Source organism: Dipteris shenzhenensis, chromosome 33 (assembly GCF_047967505.1).
Source record: "Dipteris shenzhenensis isolate YYH24624 ecotype China chromosome 33, Dip_SZ_1.0, whole genome shotgun sequence".
NCBI classification, from domain to species: Eukaryota; Viridiplantae; Streptophyta; class Polypodiopsida; order Gleicheniales; family Dipteridaceae; genus Dipteris; species Dipteris shenzhenensis.
This window is the reverse complement of record NC_141628.1, coordinates 33,071,078-33,098,971: the sequence shown is the minus strand read 5'-3', so window position 1 is coordinate 33,098,971 and position 27,894 is coordinate 33,071,078. Positions and strand designations below refer to the sequence as shown.

Here is a 27,894-nt window from a genome sequence, read left to right as displayed (position 1 = left end):
GGGTGGGGTTGATCCCCAGGATGCGACTTCCTCCTCTTAGTTACAACCCCCCTCGTGAAGGATTCTTCTTCTTCTAAGAAGACAAGGTCAAGGGGCTTATTCTCCTAGCTTCTAGGTTTGAGACTCTGCTCTGACAATGCTTGCCAAGGGAGTTTTAAAGTCTTGGACAATGGAACTATCTAAAGATTCTGAAAAATGTACCTTATGGCTCTAGAGATGATGGTGTCGATCTTATAGCCACAAAAAGGAGATCCATTGGAGTGTTTTATTCCGCATTTGACCTTATACATTGTGTGATTCGCATATGTGATGGTCATTTACTATTGTCTCTATGGTCATTTAGATAGGGGTTTCCTCTATTGTACTTACTATAAGATGGTTAACCAAAAAATATTTGTGCATGGGAATGATTAATTGAAGTTGATTTTGTAGAAAAGGCAATAGAATTGAAATAATTGGAATAAAAAAAGGGAATGATGATTCTACTAGTTTAGCTTTTGTTGCATTTAGCCCCTATTGGATCTATGTCATCTGATTAATTATCCTTTGCCTTCAATTTAATTTATAATTCTTTAATTTTCTCTAATTGCTCTTGCCATTATCTTCCATGTTGGCTCTCCTTTCCTTCACTTAGGTGAGTTTCGCTTCTTGAGTCAGATACAAATCTAAAGCTCTTGTCAAGATGTTTCCACTATATCTTTAACTACTATTGCATTCTTAGTAGTTCACTTGTGCTTCTAGTTCATTGGCCATGTTTGATCTCAATATGTTCAATCAACTTGGCTATTGTGTTTTGCTTAATCAAAGATGCTAGAGAATCCTTTGACAAGGACACACATTAAGAGTACAAAAAAGGACACGGATGGTGACATATTGCTTTATGTGATTGATGGGGAAAGGAATCTAGGAGCAATAATCATAAATAGGTAAAGGAGGGTGACAATATCTATAATAGGAGCCCTCCTCTTCGTTCTTTAACAAGCCTTCCACCACTAGGCTAGATATTGCTAGGCATTCTCTCTTCCTTGGGTACATGCTTCCTTATATAGACTTTGTCCATTTCTCTCTCTAAGATTTCTTCCTTCCCATGAGTAGTCTTGGAAATATTTTCCCTTTTTTGCACGCATGAGATTCTCTCTCTCTCTCTCTCTCTCTCTCTCTCTCTTTGTTCAAAGCTATTGAGGTGTGCTAGAGTGGATTCTCATCTTCATGGCAATTAATTCCAATTTGTCTTGCCTCTCTTGAGTAAACTTCTCCTTCCCCTTCCCCTTGTTCTAAATTTTCCTTAAAGAAGCCTAAACCTCCCTCCTAGGTATTTCTTGTGGGCCTTGGACTGTTGTTGAAGATTCTACCTTGAGAAAATACTTTCCCTAGGCGAAATCAATAAGAGGATAGTTTGATCCCCTATTGGTAAAATGGCCATAACGTTTTACTTGATGGTTCGATTTCAATAAAACTTATGGTGTTGCAAATCTATCTTTAAGTGCATATTGTCATCCTTTAATTGTTGGATTAGAGATCAAAATTAGAAGCTATTAGTCTGTGTGTGTGACTATCTATCTCTATGATTGTTTTCACCCCCTCTGAATAAAAGACTCATAACTTTATGTTCATTACTTCAATTTTGATGAAAATTACATCATTGCAAAGCTCTCTTCAAGATAAAGATAGTGAAGTTCTCAAATTGTCGACATGATTATGGTAGACATAAAAAGAGCCTTTGTGTCTAGTGGAAGTTACAAGATAGCTTGGTTCTTTTTCATGAGGCATTTGGTGAAGAGCTCAAATGTTGAGGTGCAATATGCCTATTCTACCATATCATCCAAATGAGCCTCTTCAACCCTCTCATTTCATATCTATTCATGTCATTATAAGCCAAAAGATCTTCTTCCACCAATGCATTTCTCTCCTCTTGGGTGCTCAAAGATTGAAAACCTTGCCTCCCTACATCCTTTCATTTTTCGATTGCGATGTACTTAGGACGTGAATGAGAGAGCATATATTTGTTGATGTCCTTATTATATTAATATGGTAATGTGCCCATGCCATGTGTCTTCAACAAGGTGAGAGATTCTTCTCAATCGAGTCAGAATAACTTTGCGGTAAGGGATGAGTAAAGTTCCATTACCTGCAACTTCATGTCATATATTCTAGTGGAGAGAATGAGTATGTATGCCCTCGTATTCCTCCTACCCAAGAACTATTTAGCTAGATTCAAGAGAAACTTATGCCATATTGCTAGTGATTAATAAACTACTTATCACCTTGTGCATGAGGTGTCCATTATTATATAAGACCCAATATATTCTTGATGATGTCAATTAGCTATTGATCAAGAATCGCTCCATGGATCCAGTTGCCCTAAATTATTCTAATAATTCATGTTTCTTTTGAGGCTTAGCATAGTAGCAATAATGGCCACAAGTATAGGGGTATGCTTTTTTCGATGTGATGTCCTTTGAAAGTTTGATCTTGTGCTTTGGTAAGTACCTACTCGCAAGTGCTTCGGAGTGGAAGGGATACTCCTCGAGGGCTGTTAAAATGGTTAATAGCACTGCAAACATTAGTTTTGGGTTTGACCCCTGGGTCCCTAAGCCTATTCTAGGACAAAGTCTTGTACATGTTATGCTTATTGATCGATTCATAGATTGATTTTCAAATGAGTATGACTAAATTCTAATTTGTTTATTTTGGGAACAACCACAATTTGTGCATTAATGTGATAGCTGTAAGAAAGATGATATATAATGCAATTGTATAAAGAAAGGAATCATCTCTCTCTCTCTCTCTCTCTCTCTCTCTCTCTCTCTCTCTTTCTCTCTCCCAAAATGAATTTTAAGGGCTTGGATTGAAATCTAGATGAAGACCATGTGTTTACTTCCTCCCATTATCCACAACCTCCCTAGATATGATGTACGGATGCAAGTGAACTTGTGGATACACAAGAAAAAGGAGGAAAAGAGACAATCATGAATGTAGGGAGGCAACCTAGTCATAGAAAATTGCACCCTAATCATTGAAATAAGAGCTTTTGATCAACATGGAGAGGCAAGAGACTATATAATTAAATTCCTCCACAATACTACTCCAGAAAGTCTCTTCTTGGAGGAAAGTTATATGAGAATATATATAGGTTTAAATCCTTGAGAATGGAACTAAGATCACATAAATTTGATGAGTTTCAGGCACCAATCCAAGCAAGACAATACATGGCTTGAGAAGGATTTCTTGGAGCAATAACCAAGATTGTAAGGATGGCTGGTTCCCTATTTTGTGAAGTTCTTGGCCAAGTCTTTTGAAAAAGTTCTCATAAGTAGTACAACTTTGTTGGGATCAGTGCATGGATTACTTCAACTAATTGTGGTATGTGGATGAACAAATCAAGTGCTTCATTTTCATACATTTGTTCCATCTCTTATGCACAAACACTTTCAAGTGATGAAGGTGACATGATGGACATGCACAATCCAAATTTAAAAATTAGATTCAATTCAATTTGGCTAAAGCAAAAGATAGGATCAATGCATGGATTACTTCAACTAATTGTGGTATGTGGATGAACAAATCAAGGCTTCATTTTCATACATTCTATTCCATCTCTTTGTAAAAACGCTTTCAAGTCATGAAGGTGACACGACGGACATGCACAATCCAAATCTAAAACTTAGATACAATACAATTTGGCTAAACCGTGCAATAGTGTAAAGTAATAATGCATATTGAAGGGGAATCATTGACCATCATAAACTAGTGATGGGCCCTCTTGGAACTTTGCAAATATTGGTATGAGTCAAATAGTAGGGCTAGTGTGTCAAAAGTTCTAATTTCTAAGATTTTCCTGAAGCATCCTAAACAAAATGGTTTAATTTTCTCAACTAACGCAGTAGGTTACCAAACTACCTCCCCATTGTTTATGTTTTGATTGTTGCCTTTGAGCCACAATCACCCATTTGTACAAATTGTGTACCGATTTCTCTCTAAGTGGAATTGGACGTCCAAGTGTATTGTTGGCTTATTGAACCAAGCTAATCAAAGAAGTTAGCTCATCAAATTAAACTCCTACCTACTAGTTAACTATTTGGATTTGCAAGCTTGGTTGTAGCTATTGTTGCCAATTATTAAATCATTAGTTCCTATCATACTCTAGCTCCAAGCCTCATACTCACTAGTACATTCAACCATTTGGCATCTTCTAAGCCGACTAAGAATTGTTTAAAAGAATTTAGGGCACAAGTCTAGCAAATGCTATGGTGTGTATTCCAAGAGTGTCCAAAGCTGTGCCATTACCTCCATGCTTTGCGGAGACTAAAAGCACACCTCGATGACAAAATGGGGGAGAGAGAAACAATTCAATCTAAGCTAATATAGTCGAAACTCCTGGCTTCTACATTTAATTTGTACACCTTCCTCTATCTCTCTAATGAAGCCCAAATAATTAGCCATCCTACATGTCGTTGTGTTAACTGCAGACACCCTTGGTTTCCATCACTTTTGGAACCTCCAAAATGCAAAACAAGACCCCAATGCTAAAAGAAGCACACTTGTAGATCAGTTATAACAACCTTTTCCTTGAGCTGTTGCTTGCGCTGATTCCTATTAAAAGAATATTGCCAACTGAATTAGTAGGGATACAAATGTGGAAAGAATTTCAAGATGGAGCTCAAATCGGAAAGAAACTCCAAATCCTCAACACTCTTAGACTGTGCTATTTTGAGGTGAACAAAAATCCCTTGCATATTACATATCTGCATTTCACATTATAAACCACAGGATACCAGGCCATGAAGTGTAATAATACCTATCACTACATTTTTACTATCAACCACAGGTAAGAAAGTCACTGGTGAAGGAGGTCCCTCCATTCTCTGCATAGCATCTACCGCCATTGCATCAGGACCTATGGACCTTGGCAACCTGAGTGAAAAAGAGCAAGCAAGCAGAATAAAAAATTTAGAACATGATTTGATGAGTCAATTTATATAAAAAATTTAGAACATATTTTGATGAATAAATTTATATAAAATCGGTCCTGATTGACTTCAGCCATCACCTGTTGCATATTTTCCCGATAGAGAGTTGGAATATCTTTTCACCATGAGACTTTAAAGTTCGCCGAAGGTCTCCATCAGTGAAAGTACCAAGAAGGTGATGGTCCTCATCAACCACAATAAGACAGCCACACCCTTTACTAGTAAGCTCTACAAGTTGTTCCATAATCAGATCGTCTTCTTTACACATTGGCACCTCGTTCTCTTTCTTCATTAGATCTCGGACCTGTACTAAGGGTGTAAACAACAAGAGCATGGTTATGATGCATTTGAGATCACTAGTTAAGATTTCACAGGTAAACACCACCAAACTCAAATCCTTCCCACCCGTGCCAACTGTAATTTTCTCATGTAGAGGCTGAGGAAGGCTTGTTGTATAGAACAAGTGCGTGCAAACAGAACACGGGAATCAGTGCAACTTTGGCAAGAAGATCACAGAGCACAAGATCAGATTTCAATATTCATGTGTTTATGCATTAAGCTGCTTGTAGGGTCGGTAGGCAGCAGCAAGGAGAATTCTTGAGGGTTGCCACAGGCACTGCCAAACAATAATGCAGCATGTGCTAGGAGGTGCAGGGCATGTATAGCAGCACAGGAGCTGCCACACAGGCTATGCATCAACAAGGACAATTGGCAAGGCCAGCCAGGCAGAACCCAAGCAGTAGCAGCCGGCAATTCTGCAAGGTAATCCTGGAAGACCTCTCAAGTCGGCCAGCATATTTTTGGTGGATTGGATGGAAGGTGTTACATTCTGGTTACTGCCTTCTTCACCCGTCACATGCACCCTTGCACTAGGGTACACTGTGACACATTGGACTCAGCATCAAGGGCATTATGTACATAGTAGTTCCTACAGTAGGCTATTTGTTGTATACCATGGCCCCATTGTGAGCCCCAGTCTGGGGACGGGTGAGGCACGAGCTACATACGTCAGTCTCTGAGCCTTAGGGTCAGTCACAGCACTCTGGCAGACCTATCTAGGTAAATTAGAGACAGCCCAGATTAGTTAGTGTCAGTTAGGATAAGTTTAGATCAAATGGCCAGCCTTAGGGCTGCCATTTGAGGCTATTCCAGCAGCCTATTTGCAAGCCAGCTGGGTCACCTAGGGCCACCCTTTGGGCTGACCAGGTTGGGTCAAATGACCTGACCAAGCAGGTCGGTTGACCCAACCAGCTGGTCGGTCAAGCAGTCTGGTCTGGTCAGTCAAAACCGCCAGCCAGCCTGTTGGTTTCCAGCCTATTTAAGGGAATGGTCGACCCTCTTCCCCTCATTCATTTCTGGCTGGGTTTCTCCCTCAGCTCCAGCCTGTTGCCGTGCCAATCCAGTTCCATACCTGGCCCTGAACCCTCTCCAAGGTGATTGCGATTTGTGGGCAGATCTCACTGCAGCACAGCAGGAGATTTGAACAGCAGCAAAGTTGAGATTTGCCAGCCTTGTTTCAGCAGTTTATCTCTCAGTTTTCACAGCGCATTCTCTGAGCGCACTCTCTCTCAGTTCAACTCTCAGTTCTCAGCTTTATCTCTCAGTCCTCTCAGTCGATTCATATCTCAGTTCAGTTGTCTCACCCATGCAGGAACCTTGCATGCCCATGGATAGCACTAGCCTCATCACTAGCCTTGCAGAGTGAGGTCTTCGTCATTGATTGAAGTTGCTTCTAAGGTTCTGGGTCTGTTTAGTGTTTCACAAAAATCTCTTAGTACTCCAAAGCTTCCTATATATTGTGGGAGGATCCCTGAAGGTCGCTCAATGGGTACAAGGACCCAATCGGTTGTCGACTCAATTCTCTCTTAATCCTCTCTCTCTCTCCCCTCTCAGTGGTGCACATTGAAGACTACTAGCTAAAGGTTTTTATGTGGTCTTCCTATGATTTCACAATCATTTGCCGTTGCATGTTACATTGGTATTAGAGCTTCAGTTTGTGATCCAACTTGGCTACTGCTAGTACATAGTTGTGATGAGATCAGGAAAGATCACACATCCACACGCCATGGATCAGGAAAGGAGAGAAGAGTTCACAGAGTCCGACTTCCAAGAAGACAAAGATAGCAAAAAAACACGCTTCAGCAAAGCACTCAAGAAATGATGGAGACGCCTATGGAGTACAATCGATGCCTCTTGTCTCAGCTAGAAGAAAACTCATGCAAGCTGGAAGAAAGCAGAAGACATTGGACCAAACTAAGAAGCAGCTAGAAGAAAAGGAGGCAGAAAAGCCTCAAGAATCGAGGAGGCTCAGATTTCAAAAAATTGTGCTTGTTGATGTGAGAGAAACGCAAGAACAAGGAGGCAATTCAATGCACCAAACTAGCCCAAGCTGAGAAGCACCACAGACCTGACCGTAGGGCCGTGCTGCTTCAACATCAACAGATGTTAACTACTATGCAGGCCAACTTGAGCATGACAGCTTCAACACCAACAGCCTCTACACCAGCTAAGGTCAGTCATGACCAGATCATCTACAATAGTCTCCAAAGATGGCCATCATCTAAGAGACTCACTTGTTTCCCACATGGCGGGGGGACAAGTACAATGGACTACCTACTAGCCCACCTCACACGGGAGCGAGCCCTGGGCCATTCGACGTCATCTAAGGCACAGTAGACCTTCTGACAATTAACACATCATAAGAGGTAGGCCTTCCTCCCACACAGGATGGATGAGATTATCAGATCATTTCGAGGAGATCCAACCACTAGATGGAGGCTTCTATCGGAGGGGAAGCCACCTATTTCTATAGACCTATGCATGCTCTCTCTATGATGTCCCAATGCAGGCACCACCTGAAATGTCCTCTATGTCCAGGACCACTACCTATCACTTGTTCACCACATAGAATGTGCAGACTGCACTCCGTTGGCTACACAACCGGAAAGCACAGGATCATGAGGGCCTACGGATAGTGTGTTTTGCACATGGGCAGGAGGTCTTAGCCCCTATTCTAGCACAGATGTTCAACCATGTTGTATGCCACCGCTTCCTGCTTGGAGCAATACCACTATTGTACCAATACACAAAGCAAGAGACCCCATGGATACTAGGAACTGGCTACACATTGGCCAAGGTTTATGGATCGGTAGAGAGGGAGATCATCAATCATATAGAGGCTCAAGGGCAGTAAGCACTAGGTAGGCAAGATTCCGAAGACGGCATTCCATTGTAGATCACATCTTACTCTAAGGACTATCATTGAGGCGGCAAGAACTAGATGCCAGAAAGTCTACACTTGCTTTGTAGACATTCAAAAGGCCTTCGACATTGTCCCATGATCCCGCATGATCGAGAGACCACAAGAGATGCAGATTCCAGCGACTCTAATTTGCGGTGTGACGAGCCTATATATGTCCGTCAGAGGGGGAGTTCGTGCCCCAGGAGGCTTATCGGATTGAGTTGAGAGCATGACAGGGGTGAACTAGGATTGCTCCCTTTCATCGACTCTTTTCGGACTGTACATTGATGAGATCACATCCTTCATAAGGGGGCGAGGGATCACCACGGGCTGACCTCATGATACATAATGACATAGTCCTCAAATTATCTTCAAGGGAGGGGCTGCAGTGGCATCTGGAGGCCCTAGAGGTGTTCTGCAGAGAGAAAGACTTGACAATCAAACCTTGGGAAGACCAAAGTTATGATCTTCAACACCTCACGTGCAATCCTTCACCGATACAGCTTCACTTACTGGATTGAGCTAGTGGAGATAGTGCAGTCCTACACATACTTGGGAGTAGCTTTCACAAGGCCTATAATGAAGGGGAGGAAATGTATACCTTTGTAAGACTAGAATAAGTCCAATCACACTATAATGAAGGGGGGGAAATGGGCTAATTTAGAGGCCCTTTAGAGGGATTTTAGGTGGGACATGTGGAGGGACTATATAAGTCTCCATCCACCACTCATTGTACAACTTTTTGATGTGACATCTAATTCTATCTACTCCCACCTCCTTCCTCCTATGTGCTGCCTACACACACACACACACACACTCTCTCTCTCTCTCTCTCCCCCCCCCACTCAGCCTCTCTCCCGCTAGCCTCTCTCTCTCTCTCTCTCTTTCCTGCCCGTACCCCGTCCGTACCTCTGTACCTTGTCCGTACCTTCGTACCTCATCTGTACTCCGTATCCCGTCTGCACCTCCATACATCATCCGTACTTCCGTACCTTCATCGTCCGTACAGCCCGTCAACAGGCAACCAGCACCGTACAGTCCTGTCATCTGTACCTCCCTCCCATCTGTACAATCCGTCAACAAGCAACCAATACTGTACCGCCCGTCAATAGAAGACGTACCTCTCCCTCCGTACCCGTTAGAAGCAACTAACTAACCCTAACCCCGAGTTGGACTAAACCCCCAACCCAACCTGGGGGTTAGGTTAAGCTAGGGGGTTCAAACAGATATCCAACTATGGACTACTCACCTACCCTCTCCTCCAAGTCCCCCTCAACTCCTTCAACATCCATCAAGACTCGGTACTCTACAATTGCAGCCATGACACCCTCTCCATATGCACGGAATTACCAACAAGAAGGCTCAAAATGACCCATCCTTGGGCAATAGGATCAGATCTTTTTTCTACAGCAGGCAGTGAGAGCTACGATTGGAATTGGTAAAAGTAAAGGCTCGACTTCACATTCTGGAAGGGCCTGGTAAGCAGGCAGTAATTGATGAGGCTGTAAAATCTTATAAGGATTCCCCCCCTACCCCGCAACTAGTCTCTACAGCCAAAGATCTTGTTCACACTGAAGTACAAACTGCTAAGAAGGAAGTGATTGTGGAAGTGGACACCAAAGCATGTAAGTCAGATATTCAAGCAGAGATTAAAGAACACAAAGCTAGATGTGATAATGCGCTCAAGATTAGAATAGGGGGACTCCCAGAAGATTGGTACAAAGAGGAGGACACAGTGTGTGAAATATTGACAAAGATCAAAGCAAGCTTGCCCAACATTGAATGGGTGGATGATGATGAGCAAGATGATGACGACTCCAGACCAGCTTCTATTTTGCACTATAAAGGTCATGCAATCCTTGCACTAAAGTCAAAAGATATGCGGATTAAGCTTCTTCGACAATCTTACAAGTTGAAGGGCACCAAAGTATGGATAGCAGAGGAGCTTACACAAGCTCAACTTAAGATTAAGGCAACTGAATTAGCTAAAGTCAGGGCTGCCAAAAAGGATGAAAATGGGCAGTTTACCGTGAAGGCGTAGCACTAATCAGAGAGTTCAAATCAAAACCAAAAGACTCTCAGTCTTAACTGATGTGTGGCTATTTACTCTTCCAGACTATCATGTAGGTATTCTAAATAATGTGGGTGGCTTTTTGCACTCCTTGGGAGCTGCCATGTGCCCTCCCTAAAGCAGATGTACTAAAGGGTTTCTTGCTGTCCCATAGACCTTTTGGTCTCCAGTGGATGTTAATAGACTTTCTTTCTTTCTTTCCCTCATCCCTTCACTAGCTCTCCCTTCCCAAGGGAAAGGAGCAAAGAGAGCACCCTCAAGATGTCCCTAGATTCCAAAGGGAGAGATTTTCGACAACCTTCCAGCAAGCCCAGTTGAGCGAGTGCCCCAGAGTTCCCAGCTGGCTCTCTAGGGCCAGGTCACACAAGAGTTCCCCTTTCCTAGCCCGCCCACAGTTCTCCTCCCCCCCCGCCCACTTCGTCCCCGCCCCTCCCTCTTCTCTTTCTACTCCTCCAAGGCACGTAGGTGGATAGGATGACCACTAGACCACAGTTAGCAAGAACGTAGCTCCAGCAGTGATGATGGCCACTTGGATCTCTTCAAGGGGGATAGGATGACCACCTTGCCTTGGCTTTCTTCAAGTGCTTTCGGAAGAGCATTCATGCTCCCTCTGCAACTTCCACCTCAAAAGCGGCAGTAGGAGACAGTGGAAATGGCCCACAAAGAGCGAGAGATTCCTTCAAAAGACTCTAAATCTCCTAGATTTCTCCTAGGGGTGAGGCGAAGCAAGAGAAGGATGGCAATGAGGGCATCCAACCTTTACAACTTAGGACGCACTACAGTCAAGGACCTAGTTCGAAGCCTCTCCTTAGCATTTACTGCTAATCACGCTCAATGTTACCAAAAGACTCCCTCAAGTTGAAGTGAAAGCTGATAACCATGAGTGCTCGAACTCGTGCCCCTAGCTAGTCGCATATACGATTCAAAGCATATACCTAGATGAATCCAGGAACATTCCCAAACTCATCCTCTAAAAACACAACATAGTGCAGTTTCAATCTCGTATATACGATTCAAAGCATGGCTAAAAATCATCAGCATGTCCACGTCTCATCCTTGGAGGCAGAATGGGTCGAATAGTTTCCAGATTAAAGCTGAAGCTGTTGACTGTCCACTGCGCTCTCCACCCCCTATTGTTCGTATGCTAAATGCTAAATAATCTAGGCCTCGAAAATATTTCACGCACCGGATCTAACCTGTTTTCTCCTACACCCACAATTTGTTCTCCTACACCCACAATTTGTGATTCTCTAGTGTTCTTTCACGTCAAGAAAGATTTTCTGATTCCCTGGAATTCATTTCATCGGCTATTATGTGAGGCATATCAGCTGGTGATACAAGCGATTTTGGACTGATGTCGTTTCAACTAGACCTTCACCGCTTTAGAAATCAAGACCAGCATCGTGATGGATGTCATCCACGAAAACCCAACCCTCGAGACGTACCTTAAAGATTAGACGCTTTCCAATGCGGCCTGCAGGGTGATTCAACGCATACTGTTCTCGGGTCATGTTCTTCGCTTGCATCAGAGCGATTGCAACGGTGTCGCCGAAAAGCATTTGAATCGTTGTAGACGTGACTGGCGCCAGATCGAACGGGCATAGCTCTCTCTCGAGAGGAAGATGGACGTGCATGTCGCAAATCTTTGCCAAATTTGAGTTCTTCAAGCAAGTGACGCCCACAAGGTAGGCACCTTTCGCTCGTGCGCAAGGAACCAAGCGAATCAGCTCCTCTGTAGCCCCGCTTTTGCTAAGCAGAACGATAACATCTTGGGGGCCGACAATGCCAATGTCTCCGTGGAGGGCATCCGTTGGATTGAGGAATGCAGCTTTGGTGCCAGTGGAGACGAGAGTCTGGGAGACTTTCTGGGCAATGAAGCCACTTTTGCCAACGCCAGAGAAGAAGATGGAGCCAGGGGCGTGGAAGCAGAGCTGGGTGAAGGCGAGGACCTGGTTGTAGTCGAGGTGCTGGAAGAAGAACTGGAGGAAAGTCTGCTGTTCAGTGAAGAGGAGTTTAAGCTGGGAGATGCCGAAGGAGCTCTGAGGGAGGGAGAGATCGGGGGGGGGAGGGAGAGCTCCCATGGGGGAGAGTGTGGCTATGGTGGAGTAGAGTTGAAGCTGAAGCTTTAAGCTATAGTGAAGATGAATTCCAAGCTTCTGGCTAGAGCAAGAAGAGGAGTTCTGATCATAGCTTTGACATACATGAATGAGAGAGAGAGAGGGCGCGCCTTGAGATCGAGCGGAGCGGGTCTCTAGCGAGTCGTAGACGCGTGACCAAGTGCCCACCAGCTTCTCTGTGTCGACCGCACCAACAGGAAAGGAAACCTTTAATGCCCATTGATAACTACTTTCTAAAATGGTCAATGGCCCTACTTTAATGAAAGGAAGACTAGTTGAGATAGGCAGAGGAAAGTGGTTCATCCAGGCTAAATGAAAGCGTTCCACATTTATGGCTTCAAATCAGCACCACATAGGGCAATCACATAACCATTGATGTAAATTGAGATCTAGAAATGAAGCCTTTGAAAATGGTGGATGCAACAACCAACCGCAAGAGTTTCTTATGTGGAAACTAGTTTAATCGGATAACATAGATTTTACTTTATGTACATAAAAATCTATCAATGTCACAGAGTCCGGTCATATAGTGATTGAATGAATTCGTTGTAGGACCTATAATAAATTATACACGTAGAAATTGGTCCTAAAAGGTGCACTCCACAAATACATTGATAATTGAGAAAGTGGGGTCACTTGTTCTAAGGAGAAGGGTGATCTCCCACCCTTTCTCAAACTGTCATCCCATTTGATGAAGTTTCCTATCACATCCAAAGTTGTTGTTTCCTATCACATCCAAAACTCCTACCCGTCCCATAGACCTTCAATAGGAACTCTTGTTACCTGCTTTCTTTTATTGTAGGTCACAATATGTCTCGCTTTGCTAACGTCATCACACTAAAATCCAATTAGGATCACAACCACACACAATTTGTCACCTATCAATCCATTATTTCAACCTAATTTTCCCAAGAATTGGCTCTCACATATTAGCCAATCGTTCATCTCCATTCATCTATGTTTCGGGCTCCCCCTACAAATGGAGCCGTGACACCAATCCCTACACCATAAAATCTCCATAATTGAGATTGTTTCTAGGTGGGAGCTAAACTATTTGACTCTTATGGAAATTAGGAAACCCTCTCACTCCATTATGAGAACAAGACTAGTAGACTAGGTGGGAACTAAACTATTGGATTCTTGTGGAAACTAACAAACGCTCCCCTACCATTGTGCCTCATCGCACAGACATCTTCCAACTGGTCAAACACTATCCTCTTGATATGATGAGTGAACACCTCTGCCACTTCGTGTCCCTAGTCTACTATAAGATAATGAAAATGAACACTCCCATTCTCTAGTTCAAAGTCACCAAAAGCAGCTTCTCAACCTTATGCTCTATCACTAATCCCTAAGAAGGACATTTTGCCATAACTAGGCATAGGGCTTGCAATGACTATATTCAACAATGTGCATTACACTAGAAAGTAAATTGGATGTAGCAAAAGATAACAATCAAACAAAATTACACAATAGAAAACTATAGAGAATGAAAATTTTAGATATACCAAAACTACTGATATAACTGATGGCAAGTGTTGTCCACCCGTGTGCTCTCCAATGAGAGCATAGATGGTGATGTGGACAAATGCTATATGGTGGGTTGGTTAGACTAGAAGTGGTACTATAAACTCAACTATAAAGCGTATAGAAGTTGTACTGTCAGCTCTGCACACCTTTTAGACCCCCACTAAGGCGGTTGATGCTCCCCAAACCCCTTGCATCTAGGGGGGCTAACACCCCCCAAACTCCCCCTCAAGGCTAGTACCAAGCTCTATCCCACTTGACTAAATGGTCAAGTCTCTCATAACCATCTAGTCCATAAACTATAACCCTTTTAGTGTCTAAATTGGGGGACCTTTCATTATCTATTTCCCATCATGGCTTCTCCTCACATGGGTCCTTACAACAACGGTGGTGGGCAACTTACACGGGATGTGAAAATTTGATCTAACCTCCTCTAAATGTTCACTCGAAGATAAGCCACCTGTTTGGACCAATGCCGAGTCAATGAAAATGCCAAGCTACTAGTCTCTCCTACAATCCTTGGTGAAGATGTCTGCACAATTGTCCTACATAGCACAATACTCCAACTCCACAACTCCATCCTCGATGAGCTCCAATAATAATGATACTAGATCTTGATCTGTCTTGTGCAGGCATGGAACATAGGGTTCTTTACAATGGCTATGCAATTCTGTTTTGTGCAAGCATAGAACATAGTTTTTTTTTTACAATGGCCATGCCATTCTGATTGTCACAATTCCATGTTGTAACTTCGTTGATTTAAACTCCCATGTCTCCCAAGATTCTCCTTAGCCAATTTGCTTCTCAAGTACCAAAGCATGTTGCCTTGTTCTCAACTTTTGTCAAAGACAATGCCACTATCGATTGTTTCTTGTTGATTAAATGTGAAACAATATCTAGAAATTGATTTCCTAGAATCACAGTCTTGTGCCCCAAGCTGAGTTGCAATTTCCCATTAAGGTCTTGCCCAATGTGTAGGTAACATCATACTCCAGCGTACCCTTCAAGTGCTTAAGCACTAACATCCTTGTTTTCCAGTGGTTCTCTTAGGGCTGATGTGAGAACTTGCTGAGGACACCAAAACTTTATAGTGAATGTCCAGCGGCCTAGTGTTGTAGAGAACGATGGGATTCTGAACGATGAGATTCTGACAAGTGATGATGTATCTTGAACTAAAAGCTTTGCATTCTCCTCCATAGGAGAGACCATTTGTCGACACGTGATGTATCTTGAACTAAAAGCTTTGCATTCACCTCCATAGGAGAGAACACTTCCTTACACTTGGTCATTCCAAATGCCTTCAAGAACCCTCAAGCATACCCTACTAAGAGATGAAAATCTTGTTTTGCTCCTACCCAATCTCAATGCCCATGACATGTGTCTATTGCACTATGACAATGTGCTATTGCATCTTTGAGGAAAGGGTCGTGAGAAGATGAAGGATGAGAAGACAAAGGATATGAAGAAGAGAAAGTTCAAGGGTTCAAGCTACTACTAATAGAGCAAGAGTGGTCACATGGTCAAGGATTGCAAAAAAAAGTAGAAGGATGAGAAGAATGGCACAAAGGCTTCTTTAAGAGGCAATGAATCTTCCAAATGGTTGAGCAATTGAAGAACCATGCTCCTCAACACAAGTTTTAGCAAGAAATGATTCATGGCTCCTTAATAGTGGAGGATCCCATCATGTGACCAGCACAAGAAGGAATTGTCTTGCTCTTTGACACCTCTCAATGAGCTCATCAATGTGACAATTAGAAAATGCCTGGTTGTAGGTATAGGTACTATTCCCTTTGTCATTAAAGATGGTGAAGCTAAAGAGTTATTTGATGTATTTCTAGTACCTCAGCTTTAGAAGATTTGATTTTGGTTGCTGCATATAATTGATCACAACTTGTAAGTGCTCTTCGAGAGGCCCAATGAAGAAATCCTTAAATGCAACTAGCAAGGTTATTGGCAAAGTAGTGAGGAACATCAATTTTTGTGAGCTAATTGCTCTAAACGACTATAAGCGTGGGCATCAGTAAGCTATGACACAAAATATTTTAGCATCTTAGTTATGTTGTTCTAGAGGAAACATAGAAACCAGGGATGGTGGTTGCTCACTTGCCTACATTTTCAAAGGTGTAGGAACCATGTAAAGCTTATATGATGAAAGCGGCTATCAGCCGGCTCCTCTAGGTTGGTACATGCCAATATATGTGGACAGATTCCTACTCCAACTTAGGGGGGATGTTCCTACTCCATGCTTATCATCGACGACTATCATAGGTACATGTAGCTGTATCATGTATGGGATAAGGCTGAACCTATTGGAAATTTAAAGAGTGACACAACACATCAGATAATGAAAATGGGATGAAGGTGAAAAAGTTTCAGAAGGATAGAGAAGGTGAGTTCACCTCAAAGGAGATTGGCATGTACCTGATGGAGAATGGCATTCAATGCCAACTCATAGTTGCACATCCACCTCAATAGAATGGTGTTGTAGAGCATTGCAACCATACTATCATGGGAAATGGCATGGTGTATGCTACAAAGGAAAGGATTGCCTAAGTATTTTTGGGTTGGTGCAGTCAACATTGTAGTCTACATCCTCAATCGAAGCTACATGAAGGCTCTAATGGGCAAGACATCATTGGAGGCTTATCAAGCAAGAAGCCTTGAGCTTCTCATTTCAAAACCTTTGGATGTAAGTGTTATGCACATATTCTAGATAGATCTAGGAAGATGTTAGATCCAAGGAGGAAAAAATGTATCCTTCTCAAATATAGCTAGGAATCAAAGGCATACAGGTTATATGATCCACAGGCAAAGAAGGTTGTGGTCAACCATGATGTGGTGGTTCATGAGAGTAGCCACATTTAGTGGAGGAAGAGATGGCTCCATCTAAGTTATCATTAGTCGCATGAGTAACTCATCTTGTTCCCATACCCCAAAGCAAAGATTCAACCTAAGGAGGAGCCATCCACCCACACCCAAAATAGAGAATCAACTTAAGGAGGATCTATTCAAGGAGGAGACTCCACCAACACCACAACCTACCTTAGCTCCACAAGGCAATCCACTTCTAAAGTGGGCCAGGTAGCTCTTTGCTGAGAAGATATGGCTCCAATCATGGGGGATCTATCCACAAATGGACTTTGAAGGTCAACAAGGATAGAGGAGTAGAGAAGGCCGTGCAAACTCATAGTCAATATGGCCTTGATGGCTCAGATGATGAAGGTTAAGGAGCCTACAAGTTTAGCAAATCCAAACTAAAAATCTACCATGCGAGATGAATCAACAAATCCAAACTTAGAACTTGGTTGATCAACCCATGAAAAAGATATTAGCACTAAATGGTTATGGAAGGCGAAGAACAAGTATGATGGGTCTTTGGGAAAGTAGACGGCTCGATTTGTTGCACAGGGCCATTGATTGAAGGATTTGATTTTGAGGAAACCTTGCTCCCATAGCAGGCATGACTATTGTTTGGGTAGTACTAGCCTTGGCTGCTCATAACAAGTGGCTAGTCATTCTAATGGATGTGAAACAACATTCTTGAATGGACACCTCAAGGAGGAGTTACATGTGCCTCAACCATCACATTTTCAAGTGTGCGGTTTAGAGAACAAGGCTTGCAAGCTTAAAAAGGCATTCTACAAGCTAAAGCAGAGGCCTTGAGGCATGGTGTCAATGGATACATACTTTTTTCATAGCTATTAGTTTCTCAAAAAGTGCTTCTAATGCTAACATGTATGTTGCTAAGCAAGATGTCAAGTATGTGGTGGTTATCATTTACGTAGATGACCTGATCATCATAGGGAGTTGCTTAGTTCTGAGTTTGAGACAATATATTTGGGTCTTATATATTTTTTCTTAACCAATTCAACCATTGGGTTGAACTTAGTTGTACCACTCCCATGTTGTGTCACTTTATTATATGCACAACGTGCTTGCCACACTGAGATCTTTCTATTACTTGAGCTGTTCCACCCAATGTCTCTCTCTCTCAAAGGAGTACAGGCCGAGGCCCCTAGTTGAAGGCTCGTTCTATGTGCATTGTGCAAGAGAAAAAGGCCACCTCCTCCATGCGACCTGAGTGACCAACTCTAGCTGGCCAAAACCATTCTCCTAGATCCCACCGGACCTTGGGGGTGACCTTCCCAAAGCCAAAGGTGCCACCAAGGTGCACCCTAGTCTGAGATACAAGGAGGGTCAATGAACCACTCCTTACCCAAATAGCCCACTATTTTTATTATCTGTCAATGAATCAAATCTAGACTCCCATCCATCTCTAGGTCTCTCTCATCCATTGGCTAGAGGAGTCCTCCTGACCCCACTCAAAAGAAATAGGCCTGCCAGGTGCATGCCATTGTCTAAGCATAATCCTCAAAAGTACCCCTGTACTAGAAAAATTCCCGACCCTCGACTAACTACCCAAGTTTGGAACTTTGCCCACCATGACTTAGGAATTGCTAGGTCAATCTCCCTCATTTCCTTCAAAGATGAGAGATGGCATTTAATTCCAATTTGAAGTTTATTTGGTCATCATATTTTCTAGTATCATTGTTCGTGTTGTTTTTTTCATCATGTCAATGTTGAAATCCCCAAGTAAGATAGTTGGTGAGTTAATTTTATGTTCTTGTGTTAGTATTCTTTGAAGGTATGTTATGAAATTGTGGTATTTAGTAGATGGTGGTCTGTATACATTGAGAACATTGTAATTTACGTCATCTTTTTGTATAGCTATGGTTGTTATTTCTATTCCTTGATGCATGTGTGTTTGTGCATCTACTATTTGTATGTCTTTCTTGACTAAGGTGCAAGATCCTGAGTGTGAGTAATTTGTTATTGGATGGAATTGTTTGTAGAATGATGCACCCAATTTGTAGTTCTTGTCTCTTGGAAGAGAAGCAGATGAAGAAGAAAAGAAAAGAGAAGAGAGGGAGTAGAGAGGAGAAGAATAACATGGCTTACAGTCAACCTTTGTCAATGATCTTGTGTTTAAAGATTGAAGTAGTATTTTGTGCAATCCTCTCCTTTTTTTTTCTATATGTGAAATTGTATTCCATTTTGCTTCACGTTTGAAGCGGTCCATTTCCAACCTTACATTGTGGTCGATGATAAAGTTTTTAGATTGCAATGGTTCTAGTAAGTATAGGTTCTCTATTTCCTTAACTCTAGATAGTGCTATATATGTGAGTCCATGTGCACGCACCCCTTTTGGGGAGAATGCTAGTTTTTCTAATGTTAATCCTTGAGCTCTATGTATTGTTCTTGCTGCTGCTACTAGCTGAATTGGAAATTTCTCTCGTGTGAGGATGCTTGTTTTTGATGGCCCTATTTGTACCTCTTTTGTGACTCTATGGATTGGTGTCCATTCTTCCTGTATGCTTAAAGTAAATGCTTGTTTGTTGTTGTCTCTTCTTTGGATTTCAATTTCTTGTTGGGGGAAAAGTATCCAAGCAATTTGTTTGGCCATATATGTTGGTGATGTCATGAATATTCCATCTACACCATTTACTAATCCATCTTGTTGGTTTATGTTTTTTGAGCAAAGCTCTACCAACATGCCCTCTTTTATTTCTATAATTGTGTGGAGTCCATTTGTAACCTTAGGATCTTGCAAAAATCTACTTTTTATTGGTATTGTCTCGAAGAAGTGATCTATTACTTTAAATACATGTTGCACTTGTTTGTTTGTGCGTTCGTGTAGTAAAGGTGTGGGAATGTGTGATGTACAGGTGGAGGATGGTCACACATCATGTTAATGAATTGTATTTGTTCATCTGTGTGTACAATCTCTAAATGAGTTTAATGCATGAATGAACTTGTAGTTGCTTTGTCTCATTGTTGATTTTAGTTCATAGCATTTTGGTTTTGTATGCCAGTAAGTGTTTGCGATTGTTTCGAGTTCATCATCTCTTTTCTTGAAAACCCAGGAGTCTTTAATTGGTTTTGCTTGGTAGAAGTCACCACAAGTTACGACATCCACATCTCCAAAGTAGTTTGGGTGGTCTCCTTTGAGACTGTGCATACGAAGATCTGCGAAATCGAGAGTTCTTTTTCCCACTAGGGAGATCTCGTCAAACACTATTAGTTGTAATTGTTCATATAGGGATGAAAGGGTGTCTAACTTCTCTCTAGACAAGGATGTGAGGTTGCTTGTATGTGTTGGCAAATGGAGGGTAGAGTGGATAGTGTTCCCATTGATGTTGCATTCTGCCTTTCCCATGTATGCAAGCATTAAAAGGTTTGGCAATTCAAGATTAACGTTCGGTGTAATTTGGTTGTAATGGTGTATCAACCCTTGCACTAATAGAAGCAGCAAGTACGTTTTCCTTGTTCCTACCCCTCTAGTCAAAAGCAAATGTATTTTCTCATTTGGAAGTTTTATTTTGCGTATCATCAGATCATCAAATAGCTCTCTTTGCTCTTCATTTAACGAACGCAATTTGTGAAAGTACTCTTCATTGTCCCATAACATTTGTTTCTTCATGCTAATGACAAATTGATCATTTCGTGTTTGCTTTTGCAATTGTGGCATGTCAAGCCCTATGTCATATTGTACATACTTCTACATTCATTTTACTACCTTCTTGCATTGTTGTTTCATTATCTTCCTTTTGGGCTTCTTCATTTAACACGTCATCATTTCTCGCATACTCATCATTATTGTAATTGTATTTTTCTTTGTTTTCTTCTATAGTTGATAATCTTTCGTAGTATGCTTTTTCCCAACTTCCATGTAGTATCAATTCTTGGTCTTCTTCATCCTTGAATGGATAGTATAGTAGGAGTTCTTCACGATAAAAATTATCTGGATCTTGAATTTATTGAATTTAACAAACCTTATTATTTTGTCTTTCTTCCTTTTTTTGTTATCGGAGTTGTGATTGTACTGTGCAGTAAATGTGGCCAAGCAAATGTCATCCATACCTCTTCTTTTCAAGTATTTATCGATAATTGAATTGCACGATATTTCTATGGAGTCATTTGGAAGACGTTGAAGTGTATCCTTACGTTTAAGTAAAAATGCCCTCTTCTCTTTTTCATTTGTGTTTATGAATTAGAACTCTCTTGTAGACCTGTGTAGTGGCAAGGACAATGCAATAAAGGAGGCAAGTTGTGCACTCATTTGTTGGGAGTGAAGGAAAGCATTTCCCATTTTGCACATTCGTTCTTGAGCGGTTGAGCTTTCTTGTAGGCAAACCTTCATGGTTTGCTTTAGTGTTTGTGTTATGTTGTTGTCCATTTTTGTAATATAGGATGTGCAATAAGAAGTGGTTGCATATGGATCCATGATGTACTACATGTCCATGTTTGACTGCCATAAGTAAATTATTTTTTGTTAAAAGCGTTTGTGAATATGTCTTTCGGCTCTCTTTTTAGAAACAATGTTGGTTTTGTGATGCTAGATTTTAGTGCTAGCAAGTAAGATTCCATGTCAAGTTGCAAGTGTTTGAGCCATTTGTTGAATGACATTGTATTTGTAAGTTAGTGAGCCCCTCATTAACCCTCTATTGTATTTGTTGGTACCTCCTTTTCTCTTCTCCTTTAGTGGGTGTTAGGATCATTGTTTCAGGTAGAGGTGGTTTGGATAGTGGAACCTACAAACCCTATTGTTGTTCTTCGTGCATGTTGATGTATGCTTATATGTTTGTATTTCTTTCATATTGTCATTCAACAAGCTCTTATCACATGTATTTTGTTTGTCTATGAAGGATATCACTTGCTCCATATTTTGACTTTTTTTTTTTTGGGCATCTTTCACCCATATGATGCCATGTTCATGCTGGCTTCCTCTATTCTGAAATTCAGTCACAAAGAAATAGTCTTGAACATTACCTATTAAGCTTGATTCTTTTTGTAATAACAAAGACAGCATGAGCTACAACTTGTGAATGTAATATCTTGCACATAGTGTTGGGTTTCTCCTAACAAGCTTGTTTGTTTCTCTGGCTGATTGTTGCACACCTGATGTCTAGATATTAGTGGGATGGTATGTATTTTGCATTATGGTTGTCACGCGGAAGCTTCTTTTCGTAATCTCTCTTTATAATCGAGTGATGTCCTCAAGCTTTCAAAGTCTTGATAGCCTATATTGGAATGGAGGATTCTCTCTATATTTGTATTGTTCTTCACATCTCTAGAATAAAGAACTTTGTTTTGCATCTTGCCTTTTCTTAGGCGTACCCATATTGATTGCATAACTTGCTTTATAAGGACCTTTATTGCTTTGAAGAAGAGGTTGGGAATGGCATGAGCGAATCTCAAAGATTTGTGCATTATTTCCCACTTCACAATATCTAAATATGTGAGCTTCTCATTCCCATTGTTTTTGGGAGAGCCAAAGAATAGCCTTGAAAAGTTGAGTTCCTCACTATACAAATCTTGGAAAAGACCCATTGGCTTTTGATTTTCACCCGGGGCAACAAACGTAGCCTGTGTTTGGTAGTCCATAAAATTTTCGGCACTTATAATGTTATGGATCAGTGTGCCTGTTTCAACGTCATCATTTGCTTCGTTCGAGATACTATCGTCTGTGTTTATTCTTGGTATTTTTGTTGAGTCCAATTCCTCTATAGCTAAAATGTGCTTGTACCACTCATTGTTTATTGTTGTCACATTGTTTGCAATATATAAAGGTTTGTGTATTAAAGTTTGAAGAGCTTTCATAAGTGTCTTTGGACACACATTTCCTATTGCATGTCTTTTTATACTCTAATTTCTTCTTTATTCCAATCACTATGGAAGCCTCTTCATCTAGAAATCGTGGCAAAACTTGTTGCACCTTGTTCGTATCTACATTGACAATGCTTCCATTGACACCAAGTTGCCCATTTTATCCCAAGTCTCTGATTTGTGTGAAGGCAATCCTTGGTGCTACCAATTGTTCCTCAATTTCATTTAACCGGTTCACAATGGGTAATGCATCATTAATTTTAATGTTTGTCGGCACGAAGTACTTGGGAATGGTGTTTTTCTTTAATGCTAAACTGCATTCATCACAAATCCTATGCTTTTTTGCTTCATATGTGCCATTGTTTGTTTCTCTTCTACATGCAATCCAATCAAAATGAACCTTCCTTAAGTAAATGCTATGCTTTTTGAAAACCATTCTTTCACAAGAGAAACAATCGAAAGAAGGGGTGTCCTTGATATCTTTTACATATTTCACGACATGTTTTGAGCAATCCTCGAACAACATCATGTATCTTCTCTACTAACTTTATCATCAATAGTGATTCTTTGTTTGTGACGTTTGTTTGCGTGTGATGAATTTGTGTTATTTATGTTAGCGAAGTTCCTTTTGTTTGATGCTTCCATTGTGTCTTCAATTGGCATGATAGGAGTTGAACTTCTCAATTTGGATATTTTCCTTTTGATTGAAGATAGAGATATATTTGTTGTTGGGTAGAGAGTGCACATGGTATTTATCATTTCCTTTATTGTTCTCTTCTTATCATCGAACATAATTGCTCTCAAGGATTCCTCCATTTCAACACTCCATATTTTTCACTTATCAAATTCCTTATGTAATTTACATGGGAAGTTGATTATTTGTGGATGCTCTATTGCAATTTTCATAGACAATTTGTTGGTGGAGGAGATTGGACTTTCAAAACAATGATAAGAGATGTTTGTGTTGCAAAAGAATAATTCTATTCTCATTGCAAGTGTTTCAACCAATGCATACAGAAATGCTTCATTTTCCAATTCATTTACCATAAGCATTAGTACTTGTTATTCCATTGTAAATATTTCCAAAGGAAGATGCTTCGAAGATTATATCTCCCATAACAATTGCTTCTTCATTACTTGAATGTATTATGCTTGCAATTTTTCTAGCAACCATTTTTCTCATTGCTTCAATGGAAATTTAGCACGTAAGAAATACAAAACAAGATACACTTATTGTGTGGATATTGGGAAACAAATTGGATGTCTTTCTCAACCTCACAAAAAGATTTTTGAAAACTCATTTTAACAATGAAAGTTCAAGCACAATTTCAACAAATGGAGAAGCTGTATTTAATTTATCGAGGAATTGCAAATATAAAAGAAAGAGTAATAAAAAATACAACTAATGATAGAATGCAAAGTTTGTGAGTTGTTAATAAGAAATGAAGTGCAAAATAGAACAAAAGTTTATAGAACAACACAATGATTCATTTCTTAAGAGAAATTCATACAATAAACAACAATGATTAGAAATCAATCATCAATTGTTGTTTTGAGGCTCTTCAATATCTGGAGCAACACAGGCTGTTACAACACCGAACATGTTAATCAAGAAATGACCCTCAACTTTCTTGTTGAAGAGATAGGACTTCAACAAGTGTGTGTTTTCCTCGAGCAAATCTACAAAAGATCAAGGAAGCTACAACACTTTGTCTGCCAAGGAGTCTTTCAACACCACGTCCACAGTAGCACCTTGGGTACTTGTGATCAAAGCCTTAACTTTAGGAATTTTTACAAGGGATGTGACTTTGTCACAAACCAAGCAAAGCACTTTGTCTGAATCCCTTGATATTTTGTTCTCCTTGCAAATACCACATACAGACTCATATAATGTAGAGTTGACACCAGTGATAGAAAGAACACCAACGACCTGCTTGGCAAAACAATTAAAGATTAGTTCAATGGGTATGTTTAAGCACATATGATTTACAAGAAAGCTTTGAAAACTATGTGTTTTGAAGAGACTTGGTTTCCATAACCAATTTGTTGTACGTGCGTGCTAAAAACCCTCACAAGATAAACACTAAGGTTGGGATCTTTCAATGGACTGATGATAGTGATGTCTAGCATATTCAATGCAATAGGCTACGTGTTTTTCTTGCAACCGACATTATGAAGAACAAACTGAGCCTCTCCAAATGTCTTGAACCTTTCCACCACGTTTACAAAATCTAAGCACCTGTTGCTCCAAAATGTGAGCTACCAAATTTGTACAATCAGCAAGGAAAATCAATACTATATAGCAAACTATTAGAGGGCATAAAGTATTACAAAGCTTAGAAAGATATATCACCGTAATGAGGTCTTCAGGGTATTCTCCATCACCAACTATCAACTCATCACGCTGCTTGTAAGAAGTCCCCAGCTTGATAACAGTTACAGCTAAGGTAGCTAAGGGCAGCTGGTTGCTCTCTCCTTTGTTGATCAAATTCTTACACTTTTCATTGTATATAGCAGTCGTTCCTTCAAGATAAATCTCAAAAGCAACATTGAAGGGAGGGATGCGCTCAATACGAGTGGATGGATCAAATGCAATGTTAAAATCAGTGGTGCCACCATCATTCCTAGGGTTCTTCTTGCATACTAAAAAGTTTGTCACTCGAATGCAGTCACCTATATTTATAAACCTTATGAAATCACTATAGTACAACTCATCTATGTGCAAGGTTATACATCCTATGCCTTTTCTAGTAAGCAAGATCCACTTTCAAGCACTTGGGATAATTGACATTCGCCAACATATAGGTACCATACTTGTTAAGGACCTTCCCATCAAACACATAGTTTTTCATAGTGAGGTCAATGTCTGGAACTAAGATAGCCTTTGTCTCCTCTTCGACCCAATTATCTACCTCACACAATGCAGGGAAAGGAACATTATCAATAGATGGAGTGAAGGGCATATTTTCTTCTTTTACAGTAACTCTAGGTTTCTTTTCCTCAGAGCTAGGGGACTGAAACAAAGACCTTTTCACTGGAGACTTGATGGAAATGGGAGGGGAAGAAAGTAGAACAGATACAACACCACTAACAAAAGAGGGACTTGCAACACTTAATGATGCAGGAGAGATTTCCTGAGGCACAATATTTTTTCCCTTTGACTCAGTAGCACCAATAATCTCTATTGACAACAGGGAAACAATACGACATTAATGAAATGCAGTTACTGTAATCTGTTAAACTAAAAACTTCAATAAAGAAGAGATTTGCAGATTTGAAATTTAGTTGCAGAAAGACTGAACACCAATTGCAAAAACAAATCTTGAATCATAAATTTACTATATGCTATTTGTGACACATTTTAAAAAACGCTAGTAGCATTTTTAACTATATCATAGTAAGAAGCAATAAAACTTTCTATCCTCACATTTGCAAAACAACTTTCATTAATCATTCTTTTTTTAAGTGTGGATAACCTTACAGTTAACATAAATCTAACTCTGTTTTATTTCATCCCTAAAGAAGAATGAACTCAGAGAGAGTTTAATTAACAACATTGTGGTTGTATTTTTCTAAGTTAATCAAAGGAAAAATAAAATAAAATTCAGAGAATACAATTTCCTAATGTGAACATTCAATTACTAACATGTGATCTACCTAAACTTAGTGTTTAAACTTGAATTAATACATTATTGAACTTCATTTTCTCAAAGTCATTTCTAACAAAGTGAAGCCACTGTAATAGATACAAAGACTTTCAATATTTCAATTACTTCACTGTTTAAAAAATGAACTTTACAAAGGTTTAAATTAATTTAAAACATCATAAAGAATTGCACAAACTTAGTTAAACAAAACTGAACATCAATATATTCCAATAATAATTTTGTATTCAAAAAATCCCCATAAATACAAAGGTTTGATAACCATTTCTTATGTTCCTAAGAGACAGGAATGATTGTTACAAAACTATAAACAAATACTGTTTCCAAATGGTTGGGGAGCTATGTATACCTAACCAAGACACCGAAAGTACATAAAAGAAAGCACTAAAGTAAAAATAAAAACAAAAGGGCATTCACAAATAAAAGAGAGGAGGTTTCAAGATGTAGCCAAATACTTTTTAAGACTGCCACATTATGACTTTCGAACGGTGATAGTACATGAGAACATACAATAATAAAAATGCTCACTACACATCAAAGAGAAGACATGCTACACAAAAAAGACAGACACAGCATGCTGTAGCATTACAAGAAGGGATACAACATGTGCGTATGACCAACAACGTAAAGATAAACTAAGATAGCATACAAAGGAACAGATGAAAGACGCTGTATGCCAAACAATCTAAAAATTGCACAACAAGTGAAAGGGACTAAGGTCGCAAAGGCGCACACCTTCAGAATTAGCCATCTCGATATCAAACTCTAGGAAGAGCGAACTGGTAGAAAACATAAGCAAAGGGGCAGTTTTGCGAACAACTTTGAAGAAAATGCACTTATAAAGAAGTTCGGACTTAAAGAAAACGAGAAGTCCATGACGAAACAAGGAACATGCGCCACTCACTACCTAGTATCGTGCAGAACAGCTATAGGCTGTGCTACATGACATACCCCCATTTGATCACATTTAAACCTTCAATCATCTCAGCAAGCAAGGAATGCTGCCAGACGACAAAGGTATGGAATATCTACTACTACAACGACAAGCACAAAGAATACATCTAAAATCGGTGGTCCTTATTCTACAATACAACCGACCAGTGACTGCATATTAAAGATCTATATTCGCGAATCAACTACTGCTAACATGGTCATTCATGAAACGCAAACTATCGTTGGTCAGGCATGAAAGGCCCACTCTCGCAAAGCGATCTTTAATATGCAAGGCCCACAGCAACTTGCAGATACAACAAACTCCAACACAGCCTCATTTGTTGGACAGCCATGACACATCGGTAAGCAGCAGCTGCATGGCCATGGTGGCACCACGGCAGCACTGCTTTCATTCCCCCATGGCCGAAGGTTGTTTAATACATTAGAGCAGTCGGATCTCGATGCTGAGCAGCATGGATCTCATTTTTGAGCAGCCGGATTAAAACTCGTAAGCAACAAACCGCCGCGCCAGACCACCAGACCGGATATCATCTGCATCTCATTGCTTAGAAGCCAGGATCTCCTCTCAGCAACAGCAAGGCGCCGCGCTGCCACAAGGTCATGGAAAGACTAGCAAGACGACAAGCCATGGACAAGGTAAAAGAGAGGAGATGGCAATACGAACAACTATAGTAGAGAGAGC

The 27,894-nt window shown here is 40.5% G+C and overlaps 1 protein-coding gene across 1 annotated transcript; it reads right to left on the bottom strand.

Annotated features, from left to right (window-relative positions):
• Window positions 1–4,495: 4,495 nt before the first annotated feature.
• On the bottom strand, window positions 4,496–12,439 carry SETH3 (Sugar isomerase (SIS) family protein). Its single transcript, XM_087371839.1, has 3 exons — window positions 11,728–12,439; window positions 5,051–5,274; window positions 4,496–4,914 (listed from the first exon to the last, which is right to left on the bottom strand). Exons 1-3 carry the CDS (start codon window positions 12,361–12,363, stop codon window positions 4,758–4,760), a joined length of 1,017 nt encoding a protein of 338 aa, XP_087227965.1. The 5' UTR covers window positions 12,364–12,439; the 3' UTR covers window positions 4,496–4,757.
• Between the last annotated feature and the right edge of the window lie 15,455 nt (window positions 12,440–27,894).